The 25,123-nt window shown below is 46.6% G+C and overlaps 2 protein-coding genes across 3 annotated transcripts in view; both read right to left on the minus strand.

Annotated features, from left to right (window-relative positions):
- The window catches only part of Snx29 (sorting nexin 29), a 222,980-nt gene extending 208,715 nt beyond the window's left edge, over positions 1–14,265 (minus strand). Inside the window, exon 1 of the mRNA XM_070003461.1 lies at positions 14,162–14,265. Coding sequence (XP_069859562.1) covers positions 14,162–14,168 — 7 coding nt within the window. The 5' untranslated portion in view covers positions 14,169–14,265. The remainder of the gene's footprint in view (positions 1–14,161) is intronic.
- A 1,605-nt stretch (positions 14,266–15,870) lies between these two features.
- Tnfrsf17 (TNF receptor superfamily member 17) lies at positions 15,871–20,006 on the minus strand. Of its 2 annotated transcripts, none has more exons than XM_070003464.1 (4): positions 19,838–20,006; positions 19,631–19,754; positions 18,911–19,057; positions 15,871–16,489 (listed from the first exon to the last, which is right to left on the minus strand). In XM_070003464.1, the coding sequence occupies exons 1-4, from the start codon at positions 19,886–19,888 to the stop codon at positions 16,215–16,217; spliced, it is 597 nt and encodes a 198-aa protein (XP_069859565.1). In that variant the 5' UTR covers positions 19,889–20,006; the 3' UTR covers positions 15,871–16,214. The 2 variants fall into 2 exon arrangements, with proteins under 2 accessions (XP_069859565.1, XP_069859566.1); XM_070003465.1 differs by having other exon boundaries at positions 19,727–19,754; positions 19,838–20,005.
- Between the last annotated feature and the right edge of the window lie 5,117 nt (positions 20,007–25,123).

Here is a 25,123-nt window from a genome sequence, read left to right on the forward strand (position 1 = left end):
GAACTGAGGGACAGCGCCCAGGCCCAGAGTTCAGACCCCACCACTGACCAAAAACAAAAACCATGCTTTGCTTCCACCTGCCCTTTCAACTGTGATCACCTTTGTCTAGACCCTTGATGGCCACTAGGTCTGCCCCTGAGTACAGATCTCCTTTACCCTGAACAGAATGATCTACACAGTGGCAAGTCACAATAAGTGACTTACTGATACAACCGGGCACACAATGATACTATGCGGCTCATTCAGCGTGCCCTGAGAAGCTGACAGTAGCTGGCATTTCCACTAAGCCCTTCCTGGGCATCTGTCAGGGGTTCTCAACTATCTGAGTTTCTGATTTTCACGGACGAAGGTGCAGGCTTAGTCTGTTTAGTATACTTTGAATGGAGATCAGTGAAGTATTTCGGGAGAAAGCTGGCCAATGTTTTAGGTTCTGCAGCCCACAGAACTGACTGCCTTTGCAACCACCACTGTGGTGTGGAAGCAGCCACAGACAATGTGTGCATGAGGAGGCTTGGAATAGACCACTGTCCTAGCAGAAGTAATGACAGAGGACAGGAGCTTAGAAAATGAAACAGCACTGTCTGTTCCAAGACTTAACGGTTTGACAGCTAGGCAGTAGACCGGCCACAATCACCCTCCTCCTTCACCCTCTGACCATGACCATGACCCCCACACAGTACCCTCCACCCAGCGGGTCCCACTGGAAGAATGTTCCTCAAATAGCACAGGCATTACTACTTTCCAACAGTGAGTTCGTTCAGTGCTGTTCTTAATTCCCACCCAGCCCCCAAAACATGCCACCATTCCAAAAAAGCAATGGTGAGAAAGCTCAAGTGAAGTAGGGGACAGAAAGAGCTGCCAACATACTCGGGGGCATGTACAAGCCTTACATTAGCACCTCTGAAGCCCCTAGGGCCTGCTAGAGAATGGAGATGGATGGGTGAACGGGGAGGATGGAAAGCAGGCAGGCTTTCACTGGTGGCAGCAGCCATTCAGCTCCAGCTGAGGGCACTTCATGGCAGTCCTGGGCACTGCCCTGTTTATCAGGAGAGCCTAAAAACAGTACCTCCCATGTCCTTTTGCTGACACTTTTTTCGGTCAGTCGTGGGGCTTGAACTTTGGGCCTGGGCGCTGTCTCTCAGCTCTTCAGCTCAAGGCAAGTGCTCTACCACTTGAGCCACAGCACCACTTCTGGCTTTCTGGTGGTTCAATGGAGGTAAGAGTCTCACAGACTTTCCTGCCCAGGCTGGCTTTGAACCGCAATCCTCAGATCTCAGCCTCCTGAGTAGCTAGGATTACAGGCGTAAGCCACCAGTACCCAGCTTGCTGACACTTTTTAGAGCAATGTGAACCAAACACAACTCAGCCACCAAGTTGCCATTCTTAGTTATCCATGTTCCCTTCCTATCTACCTACATACAAGATAGGCTTTGGTGGCCTTACTGTGGCAGACCAGGAAACTGGGGTTTAGAGGCCTTTGCCCAAAGACCAGTTCCAGAGATGACAAAGCCAACATTCTATCCCAAAACTCAGGCCTTCCAACCTCCATAAGGCCGGGCTAGCCCCTTGGATGTCCACCTCCAAATCACAAGGAGGCAGGTTCTGCCTGCAGACGGCCACTCAGGCCACCCAGAGGGGCTGGTGATGGCTCATATCAAGGACCAAATCACAGCAGATCTGTAAATGCGTGAATAATAGGTCCCATCAAAGCATTTTCCTTAGGAGCAAAACAAGGCCATTGGGTTTCTCACACAATCATTCAACTTTTCTCCTGTAGCATAAGAACAGTCAGAGATAATAGTAAATGAGCTAGTGTGGCTGTGTGGCAATAAAACTTTATTTACAAACAGATGGCCAGCCCCACTTGCCAATCTGTGGAAAAAATACCAAAGTGACAAAAGGCAAATATTTTGTATTTTCCCTCATAGTTACAGAGACACTAATACCTTCCATGAGACACCATTATATAAGTAACCAAGAAACATTCAAGATGAAATTCCCTAGTGCGGCAAGTATGGAAAATTAGGCAGACCTACTGGTATAATATTCTGGCAAACATACCTGAAAAGCAAAGTGTCAGCACATGCTAAAAGCAAAAACAAAAAAAAAAAGATATCGAACTACCTTGTTGGTGCCTTAGAAATAAAACTAAGCAGGAAAGGAGGAAAGAGAAAATAGGTAAACAGCCACTTCGCTAGTCCCCCTTTACTATACATCTACTACTCCCTTCAATTTCCATTTTCTGGCGAGGAAACTGAGTCAGAAGTTCATTGATTTGCCCAAGTTTTTTTCAACAGTGGGTTAAATCCAGGATGCCCACATCCAAAGCTTTTTCCCCCTCAGTGATGCCTGAAGATGGCACCTCAGGCACAGAGCCTTTTACTTCAGTGTCCTAGGAGATGGATCGGTGTGCATCCCTCAGCGTAAATACAGCCACTGTGCCATGGTAAATAAAGTTTTATTGAAATGCAGCCATGTTCTTCCACTGCCTGTGGCTACTCTCACCAGTACATCAGCAGAGATGAGTACTTGGTTAGAGCGGAGGCCATCTGGTCCCTTGTAGACTGCCAATGCGGACCTAGAGCATCACAAACGCAAGGTGCCATCTTGTGCTACTGGGGCAGAAAGTCTACATAACTATAGCACACCAATTTGTCAGGATGTTATGCTGCCTTTTTTAAAATAATTGTGGAGAACAGAAGGAATGGGGATGAATGCTATAATGAAGGTAGAAACATCAATTCAAATGCAGACTCCATGCAGTCATGCAGACTGCATCCACAAGCTTGGAACAAAGACAGAAGTACAATAGCTAACCATATAAATATTTGATGTGCTAGGGAGGAATATTTATAGATATGCTCTGTGTTTTTGCAATTGTCTTTAATGTTATTTTGGTTTGAGCTTTTTTTTTTTTAACTTAGAGGAAGAAAGAGAAGATTCTAAGATCCACATATAGGTAAAGAAAGGGAGCCAGGTGCTGACTACTATAATCTTACTCGGGAGGCTGATATCTAAAGATCACAGTTCAAAGCCAGCCAAGGCAGGAAAGGTTATGAGACTCTTATCTCCAATTAACTACCTAAAACCAGATGTGGAGCTGTGGCTCAGAGGGGTAGAGCAGTAGCCTTGAGCAAAAAAAAAGCTCAGGGACAGCATCTAGGCCCTGAGTTCAAGCCCCATGACCGGTGAACAGGGTGCCCTTCACAGAGGAAGCAGGTGCCCGCCTCCAGCAAGGCACTGCTCAGGTGCGCAGAGGAAACATCTTGCCAGGCCTCTTTGGGGTTCCTGAAGCAGCAAGAAGTCACCCCACTATGGGCTCCAGCCCCACCCTAACTGGCTTCCCCACAGCCTTTCCTACCTAAGTAAAAGACACTTAGCCTTTTAGCTGCACAGGAGCAAACCCTAGGGGTCCAAACTTTCCCATTAATTCACTGTATAGTCCCATGATGATCTAATCAGTTTAATCAGATTCTGCTATGCTCAACTGAAAAGAGCGTTGGCTCAATTTGCCCCTGTATAGCCCTAAGCTAAATGAGAGGATAAAACCGAACTGAATGGTGAGCCCTGAATTTTGCCAGTCTCTTCTGTCTCTGGAGCCCTCGCCTTTACTAGTATTTGAAACTAGTACAACTGCTTTGGGAGAAGAAGGGAGAGAAGGGGAGGGGAGGAGAGGAGAAGAAGGAGAGGAAAGGGGAGGGAGAAGAGAAGGAAGAGAAAGGGAAGGAAGACAAGCAATAATCCTTACCACCTCTGGGAAATCACCCCAAAGACACAACCCAAAGGAAAGAAGAGCAACTTGCACAAACATGTTCACAGGAAGGAAGGAGGAGGGAGGAAGAACAGGGGGAAAAAAGAGGAAGGAAAGGCTGGGTGAAGGAGGAATGAGGGAGGAAGTAAGGAAGATAGGCAGATCTCTCCAAGTCAGTCCAAAATTGTGCTGCAAGTGGAATGGACTCACAGGGACTGTGAAGCCTACGGTATGATCAATGTGGAGGGCATGGGAAAGTATGGTCGAGCAGTATCCTGAGACAACAGAAGAAAAGGTAAGATGCAGCTTCTATGATGATAAAAACTACTTTAGCCCAGCCGGGCGCTGGTGGCTCACGCCTGTAATCCTAGCTACTCAGGAGGCTGAGATCTGAGGATCGTGGTTCAAAGCCAGCCCGGGCAGGAGAGACCGTGAAACTCCTATCTCCAATAAACCACCAGAAAACCGGAAGTGGCGTTGTAGCTCAAGTGGTAGAGTGCTCGCCTTGAGCTGAAGAGCTGAGGGACAGCGCCCAGGCCCAGAGTTCAAGCCCCACGACCGACAAAAAAAAAAAAAAAAAAAAAAAAAAAACTACTTTAGCCCTGATGGGAATCCACTTTGTTCTCCTAACTCAGTATTGTTCCCATGGCTTGGCTCTTCTTCCAGGGGATTTTCCTGAACTTCTCCAGCCCAGTCTCCAGTCCAGACTCAAGCTACCTATGAAAGCCACTCCCCCACTCCATCCCCAGGTGACAGGCACCTGAGCTCCTTGCAAACAGCGCAGGAGAATTGCTCAAATATTAGATTCCTGGACCTGCCAGATCTGTGCCTTAACAGTCAGGAGACTCTGAACTTACCAAACTCTTTGAACTCTCAGCTCCCTAATCTTTACCCTACTTAAGCCCCTCTACTCCTGCTGCCATTATACCATGCCTCAGGTCACCTGACTCTCCTCAGATCACCATGGCATACCTCTTCAACTCTCCATTAAAGTTGATCTGGTCTGTTGAGATTGTTTTCTGTTCTTTGTTTACTTTAGTACCCTCGTGACTCAGTTTCCTAACAAACTCTGTCCTGCTTTTCAGACTCTCTTCCTATATTCCTGATTAGAAGCCTTCCTAGTTGATTTTCTCCTGATTCTCCACCTGCAATTTTAGTTCCAGACTTAATGTACATGTGCATCTGTGCTTTTTTGCATAAGAGCAAATCACTATCTCCCTTGAGAATCAATTTCTGGCCCCTTTGGGATGCTAGCACCCCCACCGTGACAGCCTGTCCTATATTTAGACAAGATGATGGCAAGATTTCAGGTACTCACCTATAATTACTGGCACACTGCCATCACGCAGAATAAAATCTGGGATTCTACTTCCAAACTTTCAGAGTACTGAGTCTGACTTCCTGGTGTCAGCTGGACAGAGCACAGCAATACAGCAGCTGGGGTAGTCAGGAGGAATCAGGCCTTACTTACTGGTAGCATGGGATGTTTACACAGACCAACCTTCCCCTTTCCCCTTTCTCCAGGAAAAGCATTAACAGCATGGCATTTCTGCTTTGAATAAAGACCACATTCTTTTTCCATCCATCTGTTTCAGCTGATTTTTTTTTGGGGGGGGGGGTCGTGGGGCTTAAACTCTGGGCTTGGCCACTGTCCCTATGCGCTTCAGCTCAAACAAGTGCTCTACCACTTGAGCCACAGTGCCACTTCTGATTTTCTAGTGGTTTATTGGAGATAAGAGTCTCAGGGACTTTTCTTCCCCAGGCTGGCTTTGAACCTTGATCCTCAAATCTCAGCCTCCTGAGTAGCTAGGATTACAGGCGTGAGCCACCAGTGCCCGGCTTTCAGCTGATTTTTTTTGCCAGTCATGGGGCCTGAACTCTGGGCCCTGGGCACTGTCCCTCAGCTCTTCAGTTCAAGGCTAGTGCTCTACCACTTGAGCCACAGCGCCACTTCTGGCTTTTTCTGCTTATGGGGGGCTGAGGAATTGAACCTAGGGCCTCATGCATGCAAGGCAAGCACTCTACCACTGAGCTACCTTCCTAGCCCTCAGCTGATTTTTTTTAAGTCAGTCATGGGGCTTGAACTCAGGACCTGAGTGCTGTCCCTGAGCTTTTTTGCTCAAAGCTAACACTTTGAGCCACAGCACCACTTCTGGTTTTCTGGTGGTTAATTGGAGCTAAGAGTCTCACAGACTTTAATGCCAGGGCTGGCTTCCAACCATGATCCTCAGATCACAGTCTCCTGAATAGACAGGATTACAGGCGTGAGCCACCAGTGCCTGGCTCTCAACTGATTCTTTATTCTAAGTACAAGTCACTGCTGAAGAGAGACCAGTCAATGCTAAAGAGAAAACTGGGTCCTCCACAGCCCAAAAAAGTTTATAAAAAAAAAAAAGATGTTAAGATGTACATAAATATGAGGCAAGGAACAGCTGTCTATTAGCCACTAAGCCCAAAACTCTGATCTATCTATCTATCTATCTGATCTATCTATCTATCTAGACTTTGGAGTTTGTTCTACCTATTAGCTAGCCTCTTGCCCTTTTTCTACCTTTAGCCAGGTGTGTTCCATGACTTCTAGGTCAGAAGAGCTCGGGAAAGAGAAATGGTTGATGGAAAAGCATTCGGTGCCTTCCAGTACAGTCTGACTATAGAACAGAAGTGACTTTCTGGCCTTTTTCATTCTGCCCTCCCAGTAAAAGGAAGATCATTATCTGGAAATCAAAATTCCTCAACCTGAAGAGCCTGGTTATCAAGCGCTGCTACCTCAAGAATTCTTTAAAGAAAACCAAGTTTGACCATGACCTCCCTAAGAAAACCACCCTAGTCTAGCAGGTATTTTTCTCCCCTACAACTTATTTACCTATATATGTATAATTGAATCTGTGCATCTGCTTTAACTTGCATCAAGGTGTATATTTTTTTGTCTTTTGGGGAGGTTTTTTGGTCACTTCTGGGCTTGAACTCTGGGCCTGGACACTGTCCCTATTTCTTCAGCTCAAGGCTAGTACGGCTCTACCACTTAAGCCACAGCACCACTTCCAGTTTTCTGGTAGTTAATTGGGAGATAAGAGTCTCATGGATGTTCCTGCCCAGCCTGGCTTTATACCACAATTCTCAGATCTCAAACTCCTGAGTAGATAGGATTATGTGAGCCACTGGCTCCTGGCTCAAGATGTATCTTTTTTTTTTTTTTTTTTCCACTCCTACAACTTTGAACTCAGGGGCTGGGCACTGTCCTTAAGCTTCTTTTGCTCAAAGCTAGCACTTGTCACCACGTCACTTCCACCTTTTTCTGTTTATGTGATATTAAAGAATCGAACCCCGGGCTTCATGCATGCTAGGCAAGCACTCAACCACTAAGCCATACTCCCAGACGTTCAAGGTATATCTTTAATTTCTGATTCTACACCCTGCTATTTTTCACAGAATATTAAGATACAATCACAGCGATGTATACAAATCCACTCAGTTCTTTTTAACATCTTTGTGGTTTTTCTATCATGTGACCATAGCACACTAGGCTTTCTACTCCCCAATTAATGGTTCTCTGGTGATTTTTGACCTCATGATACCCATTTATCTTGTGGATGCATTACCTAGGGTCATTCCACTTCCTGGAAATTTGCACTTCATCTACTCAGTCTTGAACCTATCTGACCTCTACTCCTCTTAAACATTTTTAATTCAAGAATACAGCAGAGGGGCTGGGAAGGTAGCTCAGTGGTAGAGTGCTTGTCTTGCATGCCTGAAGCCCTGGGTTCGATTCCTCAGCACCACATAAGCAAAAAGAAAAAAGCCGGAAGTGGCGCTGTGGCTCAAGTGGTAGAGCGCTAGCCTTGAGCTGAAGAGCTGAGGGACAACGCCCGGGCCCAGAGTTCAAGCCCCACAACTGGACCCAAAAAAAAAAAAAAAAAAAAAGAATATTGCAGATTCCAACTGCCAATCTATAAAACATATCTGTAAGGAACTGAAAAGCACTAAAGTCACACCAAAAGCAGGCAATCAGCAAAATTCCTCAAAGGATATACAGATGATTATTTCCTTCATGAAAAATTGCAAAGGGGTGGGGAGTAGTGAAAAGGGAATTTACTTGCAGTTAAAAAAAAATTAAACCAAGTGCTAGGAGCTCATGCCTGTAATCCTAGCTACTCAGGAGGTTGAGATCTGAGGATCCCAGGTCAAAACCAGCCCAGGCAGGCAAGTCCGTGGGACTCTTATCTCCAATTAACCACCAGAAAGCTGGAAGTGACCCTGTGGATCAAGTGGTAGAGCTCTTGCCTTGAACTAAAGAGCTCAGGGACAGCGCCCAGGACTAGAGCCCCACGACCGACAAAAAAAAAAAAAAAAAAAAAAGCATGATGACACATGCATGCAATCCCAGTTACCCAGGAGGCACAGATAAGAGGATCATGACTCAAGGCCAGCCCAAGTAAAACTTCAGGAAAAAAAAAAAGTAACCTTAAAATATGGCTTAATAGTAGAGTGCTAGCCTAGCATGCATGAAGCCATGGGTTTGATTCCTCAGTATCACATACACAGAAAAAGCCAGAAGGGGCGCTGTGGCTCAAGTGGTAGAGTGCTAGCCTTTAGCAAAAGAAGCTCAGGGACAATGTCCAAGCCCAAAGTCAAAGCCCCAGGACTGGCAAAAAAAAAAAAAAAAAGTACTAAAGGTGTGGCTCAAGAAATAGGGTGCTCATTTAGCAAGCCTGAGCCCCCATGTTCAAATACCAGCACAAAAAGAAAAAGAACACAAACACTTTTAAAAGATTACATCAAGAGGCTGGGAAGGTGGCTCAGTGTTAGAGTACTTGCCTGGCATGCATGAGGCCATAGGTTCGATTCTTCAGCACCACATAAATGGAAAAAGCCAGAAGTGGAGCTATGGTTCAAGTGATAGAATGCTAACCTTGAGCTGAAGAGCTGAGGGGCAGTGCCCAGGCCCAGAGTTCAAGCCCCATGACCAAAAAAAAAAAAAAAAATTACATCAAGAAAGTAGGAAGAAAACAGACACAGCAACTACTCAGGAGGCAGAGGCAAGAAGATTTTGAGTTCCAGGCCAAGCCAAAGTATTTGCCTAACATACACAAGGCCCACAGTTCAATCTCGAGCATCTTTAAGCAGAAGGGGCAGTGAAGAGAAACAATTAGCAGAATAGGAGACAAACTTTATAAATACACAAATAAAGGACCTGTGTCCAGAAATTATATAGAATTGGTACAGCTCAAGAATAAAAAGACAGCCAGGTGCCGGTGACTCACACCTATAATCCTAGCTACTCAAGAGGCTGAGATCTTAGTATCCCAGTTCAAAGCCAGCCTGGACAGGAAAATCTGTGAAACTCTTATCTCCAATAAATTACCAGAAAACTGGAAGTGGCTCTGTAGCTCAAGTGGTAGAGCACTAGCCTTGAGCTGAAGAGCTGAGGGACAGTACCCAGGCCCAGAGTTCAAGCCCCATGGCTGACAAAAATAAATAAATAAATAAGAATAAAAAGATCAGCAATCCAACTAAAACCTGGACAAAAATCTAATAAGACATTTCTCCAAAGAAGATGTACAACCGGTCAACAGAAACAAAAAAATAACACTTAATATCACTAGTCATTAAGAAAATGCAAATCAAAAAAACCCACAAAGAGATGTCACTTCACACCCGACTGAATGTCTATTACCAAAGACAGTCGGAATTAGAAGGCACTCCAACCCCACACACTGCCATGGGGCTGGAAAATGCTTCAGCTACTTTGAAAACAGTCTGACACGATTCCTCAAATGTCTAAATAAAGTTACCACACAGCCCAGCAATTCCTCTCTTAGCTATGTTAAGGAAGAGAAATGAAAACAGATGCCCACACAAAGGCTTGTGTGTGAACCTTCACAGCATTATTCCTTAGAGCCAAATAATCCAAAAGGCAGTCAGCTGATGCTCAGATAAACAAGACAGGCAACATCCATTCAACAGAGGATCCACTCAAGTCACAAAAAGGAACGATAAGCTCTGGGTGGATAGCTTACACCTTCAATCCAAGCAACCAGGGAGCTGAGATAGGAGACTGCTATACAAGGCCAGCCTAGGCTAAAAAGTTCACAAGACCCCTCCTCAATCAATCACTGGACTTGGTGGTGCATGCCTTATTGACTTATTGACTCTTCCTTTGTGGGAAGAGTCAATAAGTGGAATATGGTCCAGATACCTGGGAAGAAAGCAAAATCCCCTTAAAAATAACCAGTGCAGGGGGCTGGTAAAGGGGCTCAGGTGATAGCCTGACTAGCAGGCATGAGGCCCTGAGTTCAAACTGCAATAGGAAGGAAGGAAGGAAGGAAGGAAGGAAGGAAGGAAGGAAGGAAGGAAGGAAGGAAGGAAGTGAGGGAGGGAGGGAAGGGAAGGAGAGGGAAGGGAAAGGGAGGGAAGGGAAAGGGAAGGGAGGGAGAGAGGGAATGAAGGAGGGAAAAGGAAGGAAGTAAACTTTGACCATTATACTTAGTGAAGAAAGCCAACTACAAAAGTTACACACTGTACAATTTTGTTTATATGAAATACCCACAAGAGGCAAATTGACAGAGACAGAAAGTAGATTAGTAGCTGACAGGCTGAGGGGAGGGGGAAATAAGAAATGGCTGCTAAGGAGTCCAAGTGGTGTTTTGGTTTTGGTTTTGTCAGTGGTGGATCTTGAACTCTGGACCTGGGCACTGTCCCTCAGTTCTTCTGCTCAAGGCCAGCACTCATTTAAGCCACAGCACCACTTCTAGTTTTCTGGTGGTTAATTGGAGATAAGAGTCTCACAGACTTTCCTGCCTGGGCTGGCTTTGAATCCTGATCCTCAGATCTCAGCCTCCAGAGTAGCTAGGATTACAGGCGTGAGCCACCAGCTCAGGGCAATTAAGTTTTTTGTTAAAAAAAAAATCTCTTCTAAAGACATCTAAAGATTTAAAAGGCAAACCAACTTGCACTATGTAAATTTAAAGCAGTTGAATTCTGAAAATACACTATAAAATTATAAGGCAATCATGGAAATTTGAACATTTACTGGCTAGTTGATACCACCTAGGAATTATTAGTTATTTCCTAGAGGTACAATAATATTAGAAAATGAGTTACATTTTTAAAGTGTTCTTTTATCTTACATGTGCTAACTTCATGTATGTTATATATTATGTAGATATAGATATCTGCCTACAGATATCTACCTATTGATAGCTAGATGTCTATATATACATACGTTAAAACATTTCTATGTGAAATAATGATACCTAAAATTGCTTCAAAATAACCTGGGGGGATGGAGGTGTTACACAGCACGGAGCAGAGCCAGGTCATTATAAATAGGAGCTCCTTATATCATTCCTTCTATTTTTGTGATAATGTTTTTTGCTATTCAAAAAAAAAGGGGGACAAAAGAAAGAGAGGACTGTTTCCCTGACATGTTATTTTACTGTATTCTGATGATCAATCAATCCCACTTTGAACTGGGGAGAGTATATCCTTGGGCTGGGAGAATCACAGTACCTAGTACCAAAGCACTGTCTAGCATGTACACAGTCCTGTGTTTGAGCCTTGGCATTGATGGAAAAAATAAAAAAGTTCTTTTTTCCCTCCAGGTTACTCAGGGACCATTTCTGCCTCAAAGGCAATCTTTCCAAAAGCAAGTGTTCACCCTAAATGCTTTTTCCTAAAATGTAATTAGTTTGCCATCTTTTATCATTTGTTTAGCTTTAAAACTAATAGGTTTTTTAATTGCAATTTAAAACTTTTTGATACTAAGTGGCTCCTTGAAAGATCAACTGATCAATTTCCTTTGGCTTCTCTACATCATTCCCTCCTCTGATGAAGGCAGAAGTTGTTTCTGGTCCAGAGATTAGATCGGCAGAGCTGGTGACAGGGACACCCTGGCCACATGAAAAGGAGAGGCTAAAGCCCGGTGCTGGTGGTTCACACCTATAATTCTGGCTACTCAGGAGGCTGGGATCTGAAGATCACGTTTGAAGCCAACCAGGGTAGAAAAGTGCCCTGTGAGACTCATCTCCAGTTAACTGCACAAAAACTGGAAGTGGAACTGTGGCTCAAAATGTTAGAGCACTAGCCTTGAGCAAAAAAGCTCAGGAACAGAACCAGACCCTGAATTCAAGCAGACAACTGAGGGGGGAGGAGAGGCTGGGACTGAAGGTGATGCTCAGAGGTGGAACACAGTGGAACTGAGACCCTGGATATACCACAAGCACCACAATGATTTTCAGGTTTTAACAAAGGGCCTAGTTGTATGCCCTGTGTCAAAACTCCGCCAAAGAACAACCCCAAGCCCATTCCCAACCCCAGTGGTCTTGATGGAAAGAGCTCTAAGTTCCAGTCAATGAACCATGGGAGATGCACAACAGCCATCAGAATCGCCTAGGAGACAAACACTGTTGTGCATACTACTTTCAGCATGGTCAAGTAATTTAACTAAAACACATAACTTTAAGTATCAGGGTCAGGATTTGAACCCAGGATGCTTAACTCTAGGATCTGCATTTATGCCAAGTTATATCACCTGATAGACACCACTCATACCTTTGCTGTGTTGTCACCAATACTCAATGACCCAGAAACCTTCATGAAAGGCCAATCAATTGCTTTGGTACCAAAAGGTATGCTATCTTCCAGGAAACACCCTTCCATCAGGCATTTCATTGAGACCCAATAATTTCACAAACCTTGCTCTTAAATAGCAAAATATATGAACCAGGTACCTCTCTGGCTTACATCCATAATCCTACCAACTCAGGAGACTGAGATTTGAAGAGCCTGGTACAAAGCCAGCTCAGGCAGAAAAGTCTATGAGACCCTTATCTCCAATTAACTACCCAAAGGGTCAGAAGTGGTGCTGTGTCTCAAGTGGTAGAGCACCAGCCTTGAGCTGAAAAGGCTCAGGACAGTGCTTAGGCCCTGAGTTCAAGCCCCAGTAGTGGGACACATGTGTGTATGCACACACACACACACACACACACACACACACACACACACACACACACACACAAAAGACAAAAAGCATACAGTTTAGGGCTGGGAATGTGGCTCCGTGGTAGAGTGCCTAGCATGCACAAAGCCCTGGTTTCTATTATAGATAAACAGAAAAAGCCAGAAGTACAGCTGTGACTCAAGTAGTAGAGTGCTAGCCTTGAGCAAAAGAAGCTCAGTGCCCAGGCCCTGAGTTCAAGCCCCAGGACTGGCACAAAAAAAAAAAAAGCATATAATTTATTTTTAAAATATCTACAGAAATTATGTACAAGTTAAAAATGCAAAGGAATAGATTCCTTTGCCTTGCCACTGCGTCCAAAACTGCCTGGATGGGAGGGGTTGAAGACCTTTGGGTTGGAAGGGGGCTGGAAGGGAAGACTGCAAAGAAGCAATTGCACAGGGAGAGAAAAACAGGCTCCAGGAGGGTAGGCGGAGTGTTCCTAAGTGGATCCAGATCCCAGAGTGGCGGGGGGGGGGGGGGGGGGGGGGGGGGGGAGTCAGGGGCCAGCAAGGAGACCGCCTGAGTCACACCCATCCCCACACCCAACACCCAGGGATGACTGAGCATCCAAACACCCCCCAGGACTCTTCAGAGGGAGGCAAGGAGGGCTGGAGGGAAAGGACTAAACTTAAGAAACACTGAGGACAGGCTGTGCACACACCCGCCCCTCTCACTCTGGGCCAAGCCCACCCCCTGGCTGGCAGGACTGGCAAGGGCAAAGTGACAGTCCCGGTGCAGGACGGCCTCGGCATGGGGCAAGAAGGGCAGAGCTGCAGGACAGTCCAGAAAGATCTCCGAGGAGATCTCGCAGGAGACACGGAAGGGGCTGGAGCCGATTAAAAGGAGCGAGGGGGACGGGACGCCGCCAGGGTTGTGGGAAGAACCGGCCGGTGCTCGGCCCAGCACTGGGCACGGGGTGGAGCAAATGAGAGGGACCCCCAAGCCTGGGCGGCTGGGGAGGCGAGAAGGCATCTAGGGACCAGGGCTGCAGCTGCTCGGGTTCGCTGACAAAGGTCCTGGGGTCAGCAAACTCAGCGCGGCCGGGGCGCGCCCGGGCTGGGGGCAGGCGGGAGGCTGCGGGGCGAGGGCCGGGCGCGGACGGCGGGGTGGGGCCGGGAGGGTCTGGGATGAGGAGGGCGAGACCTCGCGGCCCTCAGAACTGGGGCGGGCGGGCCGGGGGTCGCGGGCTGAGGGGCGGAGGCGGCGTGGGGGAGCTGCAGGGAGCGCCAGGGACCCGGGAGAACACAGACTGGACCCTGGCGGATGGATGGGTGCTCGAGGTCAGGGGTCAGAGGGCGAAGGGGCAGGGGTCTGCGGGCCCGGCCGGACGCTCGGGAGACCCCGAGCGTGCAAGTGCAGCGGCCGGAGCCGGGACGGCCGCGGCGGGTGACAGCGGCGGGGCCGCCACTCACCGCTCATGATGCCGCCCCCGGAGCCGGCGCCCGCGCCGTGGTGATGCCCGCGTCGCGGTGGTGCCCGCGCCGTGCCGCCGTCGCCGCCGCCGCCGCCTCCTCAGCGTCTGCCGCCGCGGAGCTGCACCCAGGCCGGGAGACCGCGCTCCCGCCCCGCCCCGCCCGCCGGGCCCGCCCCGGAAGTGAACGCCGCCAGTCCCCGCCCCCTGACCCGGAACGTAAACGTCTCCCTCGCCGGCCGGCCTCGCCCCGACCGCGTGTGGTGGCGCGAGGCTACCCGCCGAGGCCGCGGGGCGCGCGGCGCGGCGTTCGACCTCAGTCCGGGCCGGAGGATGGTTCCGCGCGAGCCCTCCGTGCCCCCACGCGCCCGGCCTCCCGCTTGCCGTCACACAGCGAACGGGGTCGCGAGGGGAGCGGCAGCCGCGGGCTGGAGACGAGTGCGGGCCGGGCGGGACGGGAGGAAGCAGGCGTGGGGCCGGGCGCGGGGCCTCCGCTGGGACCTCAGCGCCGGAGCCGAGGCGGCAGGCCTGCAGGGCCAGAGCACCCGACACCCTCGCCTAAGCGAAAGCTGAAGAAAATCACAAAGGCACTGCTGACCCGCGCCCCTCATCCGAGGTACTCTGGAGGCTGTGCGTGCCCCGGGGATCGCAGTTCGAAGCCAACCCAGGCAGGAAGCCCTGGAGACTCGGGACAACCCCCGGCACCGTAGGACGCTAATGTGAATGTTAGGATTTTTTTTTTTTTTTTTTTTTTGCTCGTCCTGGGACTTGAATTCAGGACCTGGGCACGGCCCCTGAGCTGCTTTTGCTCAAAGCTATAGCGCTCTACCACTTGAGCCACAGAGCCATTTCTGGCTTTTCTGTTTATGTGGTACAAAGGAATCGAACCCAGGGCTTCATGCATGCTAGGCAAGCACTCTACCACTAAGCCACCTTCCCAGAAACCCCCTCCCCCCCCCCCCAATGTTATGCTTCTTAATGGCACTCCCCTGTTTGGGCTGAACAGTACCTCCTGCACCTTCATCATGATTTGCAATTAACAGGAGGACACTGATGCCACCATGAATCCAGACGCCCACAAGGCCTAAAGACGGCCACATATTGCACACTGAGTCAGCCTGGTTCACCAAAATACACAGGATAACCTTGCTTTCCTTTAGCAATCAAGGAAAACCCAGGACCAGGCGTGGTATAGCATGTCTGTAATCCCAGCTACTCAGAAGGTAGAAGTTACATATTTGTGGTCTGAGGCCACCCCTGGGCAAAAGCACTAAACCCTAACTGACTCAAGAAATAAAAGTGCTTGCCTAGCAAGTACAAAGCCCTAAGTTCAAGCCCCAATATTGGAAAGCCCAACACCAAAAGAAAAGGTCAAGCAATGGTGGCTCACACCTGTAATTCTACCAACTCAAGAGGCTAAGATCTGAGGATCACAGTTTGAAGCCATCTGAGCAGAAGTCTATGAGACTTAATCTCCAATTAGTCACAGAAAAAAACAAGACCTGAAGCTGTGGCACAAGTTATGGAGCACTATCCTTGAGCAAAAGAAGCTCAGGGATAGAGCCCACATCCTGAGTTCAAGCCCAGGACCAGCACATACACACACACAAAAAAACTGAATCTGTCCTGAAGTGTACAGGTGTGTGCACAGGACCGAAGTTATGTACCCATAGAAATGGGAGAACTCGAGGCCCAACAGTTTCAGTGGTGTTTTGCTTTCTTTTTTTTTCAGAGTCAAGAATTTAATCATGAAAATGAGATAGAGGATACTAACACCATTCTGAGCATTGCACTGAGAAAGAACAATAGAAAACTAAACATTCATAACTAGGACAGACTTCGTTTTGATCCCAAAAACAAATCAGAATTTTCAACAGAAACAAAATAATCATGAAACCAAGGAACTTTCCACAACTAAGATCTGGACAATATAACCAAGATACACACCTAACATACAGTGTCCACAGTTTAAGGACAAAGGCTCTCTTGGCAGTTGATAAACCTGGTCATCGTAAAGGGAAGTGAGGTGTCCTATGGACGGTAATGAAGTTCGCTTATCTCGCAGACACTTGTTTCTCCATCACTGCAATGCCTGGAGTAGATGACAGACTCCTGCAGTCACCGTCGGTCTTTGTGGTGACCAGAGCCGTTGCACCTTCCTCCGTGGCTGGGAGCGGAAAGATGTGGTCAGAGTCTGCTTTGGCTTTGTTCCTGGTGCATTCTTCACAAGTACATTCTTCCACTGTATAGCCCAGGCTTCTTGGAAGAATGGCATCATCCCCAGGCCTGCTGTCCAGGTCAGCGTCAGCCATGTCCAGCAACACTGAGCCTGATCATACAAAAGAAAAAACCTGAAGCCAGGCACCAGTGGCTCACTCCTGTAATCCTAGCTACTCAGGAAGCTGAGATCTGAGGATCTCAGTTCAAAGCCAGCCCGGGCAGGAATTAACCACCAGAAGACTGGAAATAGCACTGTGGCTCAAGTGGTAGAGCACTTGTCTTGAACTGAAGGGATCAGGACAGTACCCAGGCCTATGACTGACAAAAAAAAAAAAAAGAAAGAAAGAAAGACTAAAACTTGAACTTCAAGGTGGGGAAGGGAGAGGCATGGTCCTGGCAGCTTCTGCAGACACATGAGGGCGCAAAGCACAGCAAGATGGAGAAGGAGCTAGTCCTACACTGGAGTCATGGGCTAACATTCCCCAGGCCCTCAGGGCTCTAAGACATGGCTGCTTTGGAGGTGCACAATGTTAAGTATTTGTTTGAAGCTGACTTCATTTAAAAATCAAGAGACACCAGGTGTTGATGGCTTATACCTGTAATCCTAGCTACTCAGAGGCTGAGATCTGAGGATCGAGGTTCAAAGCCAGCCCGAGCAGGAAAAGTCCATGAGACTCTTATCTCCAATTAACCACCAGAAAACTGGCAGTGGTGCTATGGCTCAAGTATTAGAACACTCACCTTGTGCTGAAGAGCTGAGGGACAGCACCTAGACCCAGAGTTCAAGCCCCACAACTGACCAAAAAAAAAAGAAAAACCTTTGGGATACTTACCTTCAATTAATCAGCAAAAAACTGGAAGTGGAAGTATAACTCAGATGGAATAGCACTAGTCTTGAGCCAAAAAGCCAGGCCCCAGTAATAACATACATACACACACATATACATATATGCATATGTATGTACATATCAAAAGACCACATAGGAATCTAGACAACTGAACTCTAAAAGGACAACACAAGTGGCCACATAGAAGGGACTTGGGAACAAGTGGCTACGGTTGAGAACAGTTGTCACCTGCAGGGCCAGGCTCCCTTGTTGGCAAGCCATCTCCTGGCCTGGCACAGGCCTTTGCCACCCTTCATGGCCTTTTCAAGCACTGAGATTTTTACTTAATGTAAAGACCGTGAGATAACAGCTCCCTAAAGTCACCTGTGGAGATATTTTGACTCCATGAGTCGAGGTGCTTCTCTACAGTTGGTTGTTTGATGGTAAAGAAGGGCCCTCCATAATTTTTCCTCAATGCCCCTGGGAAGGGACATGTTTCTGTTTGCCAACATTGTACATACATGCGAAGAGTCTCACTTAGAGCTTCTCCAGAAATTAACCAGACCCAGGAAAGAAACCTGTAAGACCTCACTTACATGTAGTATCCAAAGAAGCTGGACACCTAGAAACAGAGTAGAAAGGTTGGAAGGGGAAGAGGATGGGAAACAGAACTGAAGGTAGCAGGATACAGTGTGGCAGAGATGGGATGAAGAAATGTGGAGATCTACTGCAAACTGGACAGGTGTAGATTTCAAGGGCCCTCACCACCAAACTCAAAGGGAAATGTGTGTGTGCGTGTTTATATAGGAAGATACGTTGATTTGCTTGACTGTGTAACCATTTCACCATGTACACATAATCAAAGCATCATGTTGGGCTGCGAATGTGGCTTAGTGGTAGAGTGCTTGCATAGCATGCATGAAGCCCTAGGTTCTATTCCTCAGTACTACATAATAGAAAAAGCCAGAAGTGGCGCTGTGACTCAAGGGGTAAAGCACTAGCCTTGAGCAAAAGAAACTCAGGGCCGGGCGCTGGTGGCTCACGCCTGTAATCCTAGCTACTCAGGAGGCTGAGATCTGAGGATCTCGGTTCAAAGCCAGCCCGGGCAGGAAAGACCGTGAGACCCCCTATCTCCAATAAACCACCAGAAAACCGGAAGTGGCACTGTAGCTCAAGTGGTAGAGTGCTCGCCTTGAGCTGAAGAGCTGTGGGACAGCGCCCAGGCCCAGAGTTCAAGGCCCACGACCGAAAAAAAAAAAAAAAAAAAGAAACTCAGGGACAGAGCCCAGGGCCTGAGTTCAAGCCCCAGGACTGGAAAAAAAAAATCATGTTGCCTGGTGCTGGCAGCTCACACCTGTAATCCTAGCTACTCACAAGGCTGAGATCCTGAGGATCTCGGTTCGAAGCCAGCCTAGGGAAGAAAAGGTAGTGAGACTCTTATCTCCAATTAAGCAGCAAAACAAAACAGCCAGAAAAGCACTAGCCTTGAACAAAAAAGCTCAGGGATGGAGCCCAGAACCAGCACATACACACATACATACCACATACACAGATGTCTTACTCTCAGTGATCCACAGACACCCTCGAAAGTGTTGTAACCCAACAAGAAAGACAATGTTAAAAAAAGAAAAGGAACTGAAATTCTCAATCGCTACCTCTCAGAAATAGATTTTGAAGCTTCATCATCAGACTGACCGACCGACCTGTGTTTTTAAATTCCTCCTTCAGTGCTTTTGAGTTCATCTTCTTTAACAAGATCATTAACATGAAAACTGCCAAAGAAACTATCAAGAAGAAGCCCAGACAGGTCCAGAGAACTGCATTGCTGGATTTTGCTGAGCTGGTCATACCTTTAGTAAAAGAATGTCAAAGAGATAATAAGCCATTAGTATAATAGCCACATCAGGTAGAAATGACAAGTTATCCAGTTTCCCTAATTCATCACCAGCAATTTTTGAATTCAAAATGCCACTTTTGTTAGAAGAGCTAATAAAAACTTCTGTCTCCAGCAGTGCTGAAAAAAACTGAGTTCCATTCTGAATATTTTGTTCCTGAAGACATTTAAATAAATACATTGAGCCGGGCACCAGTGGTGCACACCTATAATCCTAGCTACTCAGGAAGCTAAGAGCTAAGGATCCCAATTCTAAGCTAGACCAGGCAAGAAAGTCCATGAGACTTTTATCTCCAATCAACCATAAAAAAACAGGAAGTGGAGGTATGGCTCAAATGGTAGAGTACCAGCCTTGAGTGAAAAATCCTAAGGGACAGTCCCCAAGCCCTGTATTTCAGCTCTAGTACACTCAAATTAATACTTTATTTCTCCTTTCACTTCAGGAAAGCCTCACCACCTCCCCTGCTCCTTATCCTGTGAATACCCCTTCAGAATACTAAGGATGTTCACGCCAGGCTGTCTTACATACTTGCGTTGCAGAACTGCTGACACGTCGCAGGAGGGGCCTTGGAACATCGAAGGTGACAAGGTTTGCAAACGTACAGCAAGTTGTCAAAATACTCACTTTGGAGGCACTGCTGAGCCATCTGGAGCTGGATGGCAAGAAAGAAAAAAGATAAGAAAAGAAAACACAGCAAGGAAGAACAAGGAAATTCTTAGCAAAAATTCTCCCAACCTGTGTGGTTGCAGCCGCTAGGAAGTGGAGGCAAAAGGAAGAACTTGACATCTCAGGCTGCGTTGGTTCTTAGTGGGCATCCTCACTGTGGCTAAGGATTTGAATAACACCTAATCCACATTGTTAAGTTGGAAGCTTGGGTGGGGTATGTATGTCAGGCAAACCAGACCTGAAACAGAAACTTCTTATTTATAGATGAAATTTCTCAACCAGGTGACAATTTTAAGGCAGAGAGGGAGAGCATCAAGAAGAAAGGCCAGTAGCCATTTTGGGGTCATCTATTTATATCTCTACTACATGATAGGAAAGAGAGAAGGCTATTAGGTCTGTGCCCTTTAAGAACTTAAAAATCTGGGGCTGGGGAGGTGGCTTAGGGGTAGAGCGCTTGCCTTGCATGCATGAGGCCCTGGGTTCGATTCCTCAGCACCATATAAGCAACAAAAGAAAAATCACCAGGCTGTGGTGGCTCATGCCTGTAATCCTAGTACTCAGGAGGCTGAGATCTGAGGATCACAGTTCAAAGCCAGCCCGGGCAGGGAAGTCTGGGAGATTCATATCTCCAATAAACCACTCAGAAAACCGGAAGTGACACTATGGCTCAAGTGGCAGAGCGCTCACCTCGAGCTGAAGAGCTGAGGGACAGTGCCCAGGCCCAAAGTTCAAGACCCACAACCAACAAAAAAGAAAAAAGAAATTAAAATCCTGGGAAAGAGCAAAGGAAGAGAAGACATTATCCAAAAAGAAATGTACTCATGGGCTGGGAAGGTGGCTCAGTGGTAGAGTGCTTGCCTTGCATGCATAAGGCCCTGGGTTTGATTCCTCAGCACCACATAAGCAGAAAAAGCCAGAAGTGGCACTGTGGCTCAAGCGGTAGAGCACTAGCCTTGAGCTGAAGAGCTGAGGGACAGCACCCAGAGTTCAAACCCCACGACTGACAAAAAACAAAAAATCCAAATGATCATTGCCCATAATCCTAATCAGGAGGCTGAGATCTGAGGATCATGGTTTGAAGCCAGCTCAGGCAGAAAATCCTATAAGACTCATCTCCAATTAACCAGCAAAAAGTCAGAAGTGGAACTGTAGTTCATGTGAAAGAACAATAGCTTTAAGCAAAAGAAGCTCAAGGACAGTGCCTAGTTCTTGAGTTCAAGCCCGACTGGCACAAAAGAGAGAGAACACAACTCAAGGCTGAAACCTGGAAGATCATGGTTCGAAGCCAGCCTGAGCAGAAAGGTCAGAGAGACTACATCTCCAAAAAAAAAAAAAAAAAGCATGGCTGAAGGGGTAGAGCACCAACAGAGCAACTGTGAGGGTCTGAGTTCAAAACCTTGATACCAGCCGGGTGCTGGTGGCTCACGCCTGTAATCCTAGCTACTCAGGAGGCTGAGATCTGAGGATCGCGGTTCAAAGCCAGCCCGGGCAGGAGAGACCGTGAGACTCCTATCTCCAATAAAAACCACCAGAAAACCGGAAGTGGCTCTGTAGCTCAAGTGGTAGAGCGCTCGCCTTGAGCTGAAGAGCTGAGGGACAGCGCCCAGGCCCAGAGTTCAAGCCCCACGACCGACAAAAAAAAAAAAAAAAAAAAAACAAAAAACAAAAAAAAACCTTGATACCAGAAAAAAAAAAGAAGAACACAACATCTCTGCTGTCATATAAAAGATGTAAGTGAGCGAACAATACAAGGTACTGCGCAGCATGTATAGCAGGCCCTGTTCTGTTTACAGAAGACAAAGTCTGTTCACAGCCAACCAACCTGGGCTCCATCTGGACTCAGACGGCAGGAGATAGAGAGCTGCTTCTGCCTCTAGAAAGAGAAAGGAAATCTAGGTAGGAAAATTATCTCCAGAGTAGGTCTGTCGACTCTGGTTCCCTCCTTCCCCTGGGCTGTGGTTTAGATACAGTTTGCACCCAAGCTAGCTTCAAGCTTTAGCTGTTAATCTGAGGAAAACAAGCCATGCAAAGCTACCAGTCTCCAGAACCATCAGTAGTCTCTACCAGGGTAACAGAGAATCCCCCAAGAATGAAGGTATTGGAGGGGGGAGGCTGGGAAGGGAGGTGAAGGGTAAACAAAGGAGGAGGCTGCAATGCTTGGTAAGAAATGTATGCATTATCCTGCCCATGTAATTGTAACCCCTCTGTAGTATGTTCACAAAAAAAAAAAAGAATGAAGGTATTGATTTGCCAACAGGTGACAGGGTGAACTGTGAATCCAAAGAGGGTGAGTCTCAGGAAAGATTACTTTTAACCTAAATTAAGGAAGATTACATAAGATATTTTAGAACAATAATCCTTGACCCAAAATACTAATAATAACTGAGTGTGGTAGCACATGCCTATAATGCCAGCACTGGGAAGACTGAAGCAGAAGGTTCAAGTTCCAGGCTAGCTTGGACTATTACTAAATGATGGGCAACTTTTTCCATGAGAACTTTTTTTGTTATCCCAACCGAAAGGCTACTGTTTCCTGTTAGGAGTTTAATAGACACCTTCAGTTGGATGGAATATCTAAGACTCACTTGATCAGGAAGTCTCTAGGCTGGAGGAGTCCTTTCTTGCTGTCAGAAGGTTCAGCCTTTTTGTTCTTTTCATGCCTTCCACTGATTGGCTGTGGCCCACCGCATTGAGGAGAGTGTCTGTCCTACTCAGTCTACCAGTGGGGACTCTAATGCAATGAGGGTCTTCTGTTCTGTTCTCAGACAGAGCAGGTGAGGGGCTCCTGTCCTCCATGGAGAAGCAGAGACACTTCCAGAAATAGTCCCAGCTTCTGCCTTTCTGACTTCTAGGAATCATTTGGGGGTGGACAGGTGGAGACAGGAAGGGGGAGAAGTCAGACATTTCTGAAGCTTCTCCTGAGGGCCTGAACCCCATTAACTCAGAGTCCTCAGCAGGCCAAAGCACCATATTTTGAAGTGCTGGCTTCTGAGCTCCAGCACCTGCAATCAAGGATGCTACGAACCTTGGTTTTTCTTTCCCAAGCATTGCATGAGGTCCTGGGCCCATCTCCTTGGAATGTCTATGACTACACCTGACCTTCTGTGGCCTGCACACTGAAATGTTAAAGGTATTTGAGACTCATAGAATGCTTCTCAGCCTATGATTCTCGAACTCAAGGCCTAGGTGCTGTCTCTGAGCTTTTCTGCTAAGGCTGGCACTCTACTTCTTGAGCCAAGGCTCTACTTCTGGGGAGTTTTTTGTAGTTAGAGATAAGAGCCTCATGGACTTGCCTGCCCAAGCTGGCTTTGGCCCCTGATCCTCATCTCAGCCTCCTGGGTAGCTAGGATGACAGGCATGAACCATCATTGAGAAGATGACTCACACCTTTAAGGAATCTCAGCCTATGGAGGAAGAAGAAAGATTCATAGAGATATTAATTCATCTGAACTCTTGGTGGCAGTAGTGGCCAAGGTTACTAGCTGTGGGGCTTCATATACATAAATAAATTCTTCCTTCTCTGCATAATGGTGTTTTCTGCTTCATATATACAGTCTGGACAAAAGCTTAAGATTAGACTAGCTCAACAAAATACTTTGAAAACAACATAATGGCAAAAAGACCTGGAGATGTGGCTCAAAGTAGAAGAGCACTGAGTTCAATCCTGAGCACTGCCAAAAGAAAAAGAAAAAAAAATTAATTCCCACAAACCTAGGCTTTCCAATCAAGAAAAACTGTCAAATTTACTAACTGGAAGTGCTTTTGTAAGAGAGCTCAGGGTAATTACAATATTTCAATATCTTTTATTTATGAGCCTCTTTTATCAGCTAATAGACATTCCTTTTACCCTGCATATGATTTCACAAATCCAATGTGTTACAATAAAATTATGAGTGCATGAATAATTTGCACACATTCAAATATGGATGTGCCCTGAGATGTGTTACCATCTTCAATGCTATTTTGAATTTTCCTGATCAAGAGGATTTTTCAGAAAAAGAGAGCAGCTATACTGAGCCATGATTAAAACAAATTCCTATATGTCTATATTTAAAGTCTCATCTCTGGTATAGACATGATTTTCATATAAAGGCAAGCCTACCACTTAATGTATTTCCTTCATGGGTATGATGATCTACAAACTTCAGCAGGCCAAAACTTAAGGCAAAACTGGCATTGTCATCATTTTCACAGCTGTTGACTGAGCCAATCTAGAATATGCGAATTTTCTAGTGTTTATCTCCAACTTCCCAGGACTACTCTCCTGTAGTTTTAATACTAGCTGGGGGGCTGGGAAGGTGGTTCAGTGGTTGAGTGCTTGCCTTGGATACAGGAGGCCCTGGGTTTGATTCCTCAGCACCACATGAGCAGAAAAAGTCAGAAGTGGTGCTGTGGCTCAAGTGGTAGAGCGCTAGCCTTGAGCTAAAGAACTGAGGGACAGCGCCAAGGCCCAGGGTTCAGCCCCCAGGACCGACAAAAAAAGAAAAAAAAATCCTATATGGGTTTAAGCCAGCCAGCTGTGGTGGTGCACACCTGTAATCTCAGCACTCAGGAGGCAGAGGTAAGGAGGATCTCGAGTTTGAGACCAGTTTGGGCTTGTGAGAACCTGTCTCAAAAACAAAATGGGAATAAAACAAACTCTAACAAACAAAATAATCACCAAATGCTAGTTTTCTAGGTAGCAAATGAACACAACGTTGTGGCCTAAAAATCACAGATATTAGTTCTTTTACAGGTCTGGGGGTCAGAAGTGTAGAAGCAAAGTGTCAGCAGGGTTGCTGCCTCCCAGAGGCTCTGGGGACAATCCATCTGGCTCCTACCCAAGCAGTGCATCACTTTAAATCTGAATTCTCTTCATATATGTTTGTTATTTGTGTGTGTGTGTGTGTGTGTGTATATACATATATACATACATATATGTGTGTGTGTGTATATATATGTATATATATATATATGGTTTTGTGACAGGGTCTTGCCATGTAGCACAGGCTGACCTTGAACTCTCCATTTTCCTGCCTCCACCTCCCAAGTGCTGGGATTATAGGCATAGGCCACCAGGCACAAAGTTAATTCATTCCCTTGGCACAAAACAAAGGATGTGAACAGAGTTACTTTCTGCAACATTGTTTAAAATACTGGAAATACCATCAAGTCTGGAAACAGGGGAGAGGTTAAATAAACCACAAAGGAATAAACACAAGAACCAGCAGCTCTTTAGTGTGCCAGTGATTCCCAACCCTAACCCGATGCTAAAACACCACAGGGAATAAACTTGATAGTATTTGGGCCCATGTAAACAAGGGAAACTGATTTTTATGTTCCTAAGTGGGAAGGTATGCTGTGAAGCATGGGGAA

This window comes from Dipodomys merriami, unplaced genomic scaffold (assembly GCF_024711535.1).
Source record: "Dipodomys merriami isolate MVZ:Mamm:240054 unplaced genomic scaffold, mDipMer1.0.p SCAF_60, whole genome shotgun sequence".
Classification (NCBI taxonomy): domain Eukaryota; kingdom Metazoa; phylum Chordata; class Mammalia; order Rodentia; family Heteromyidae; genus Dipodomys; species Dipodomys merriami.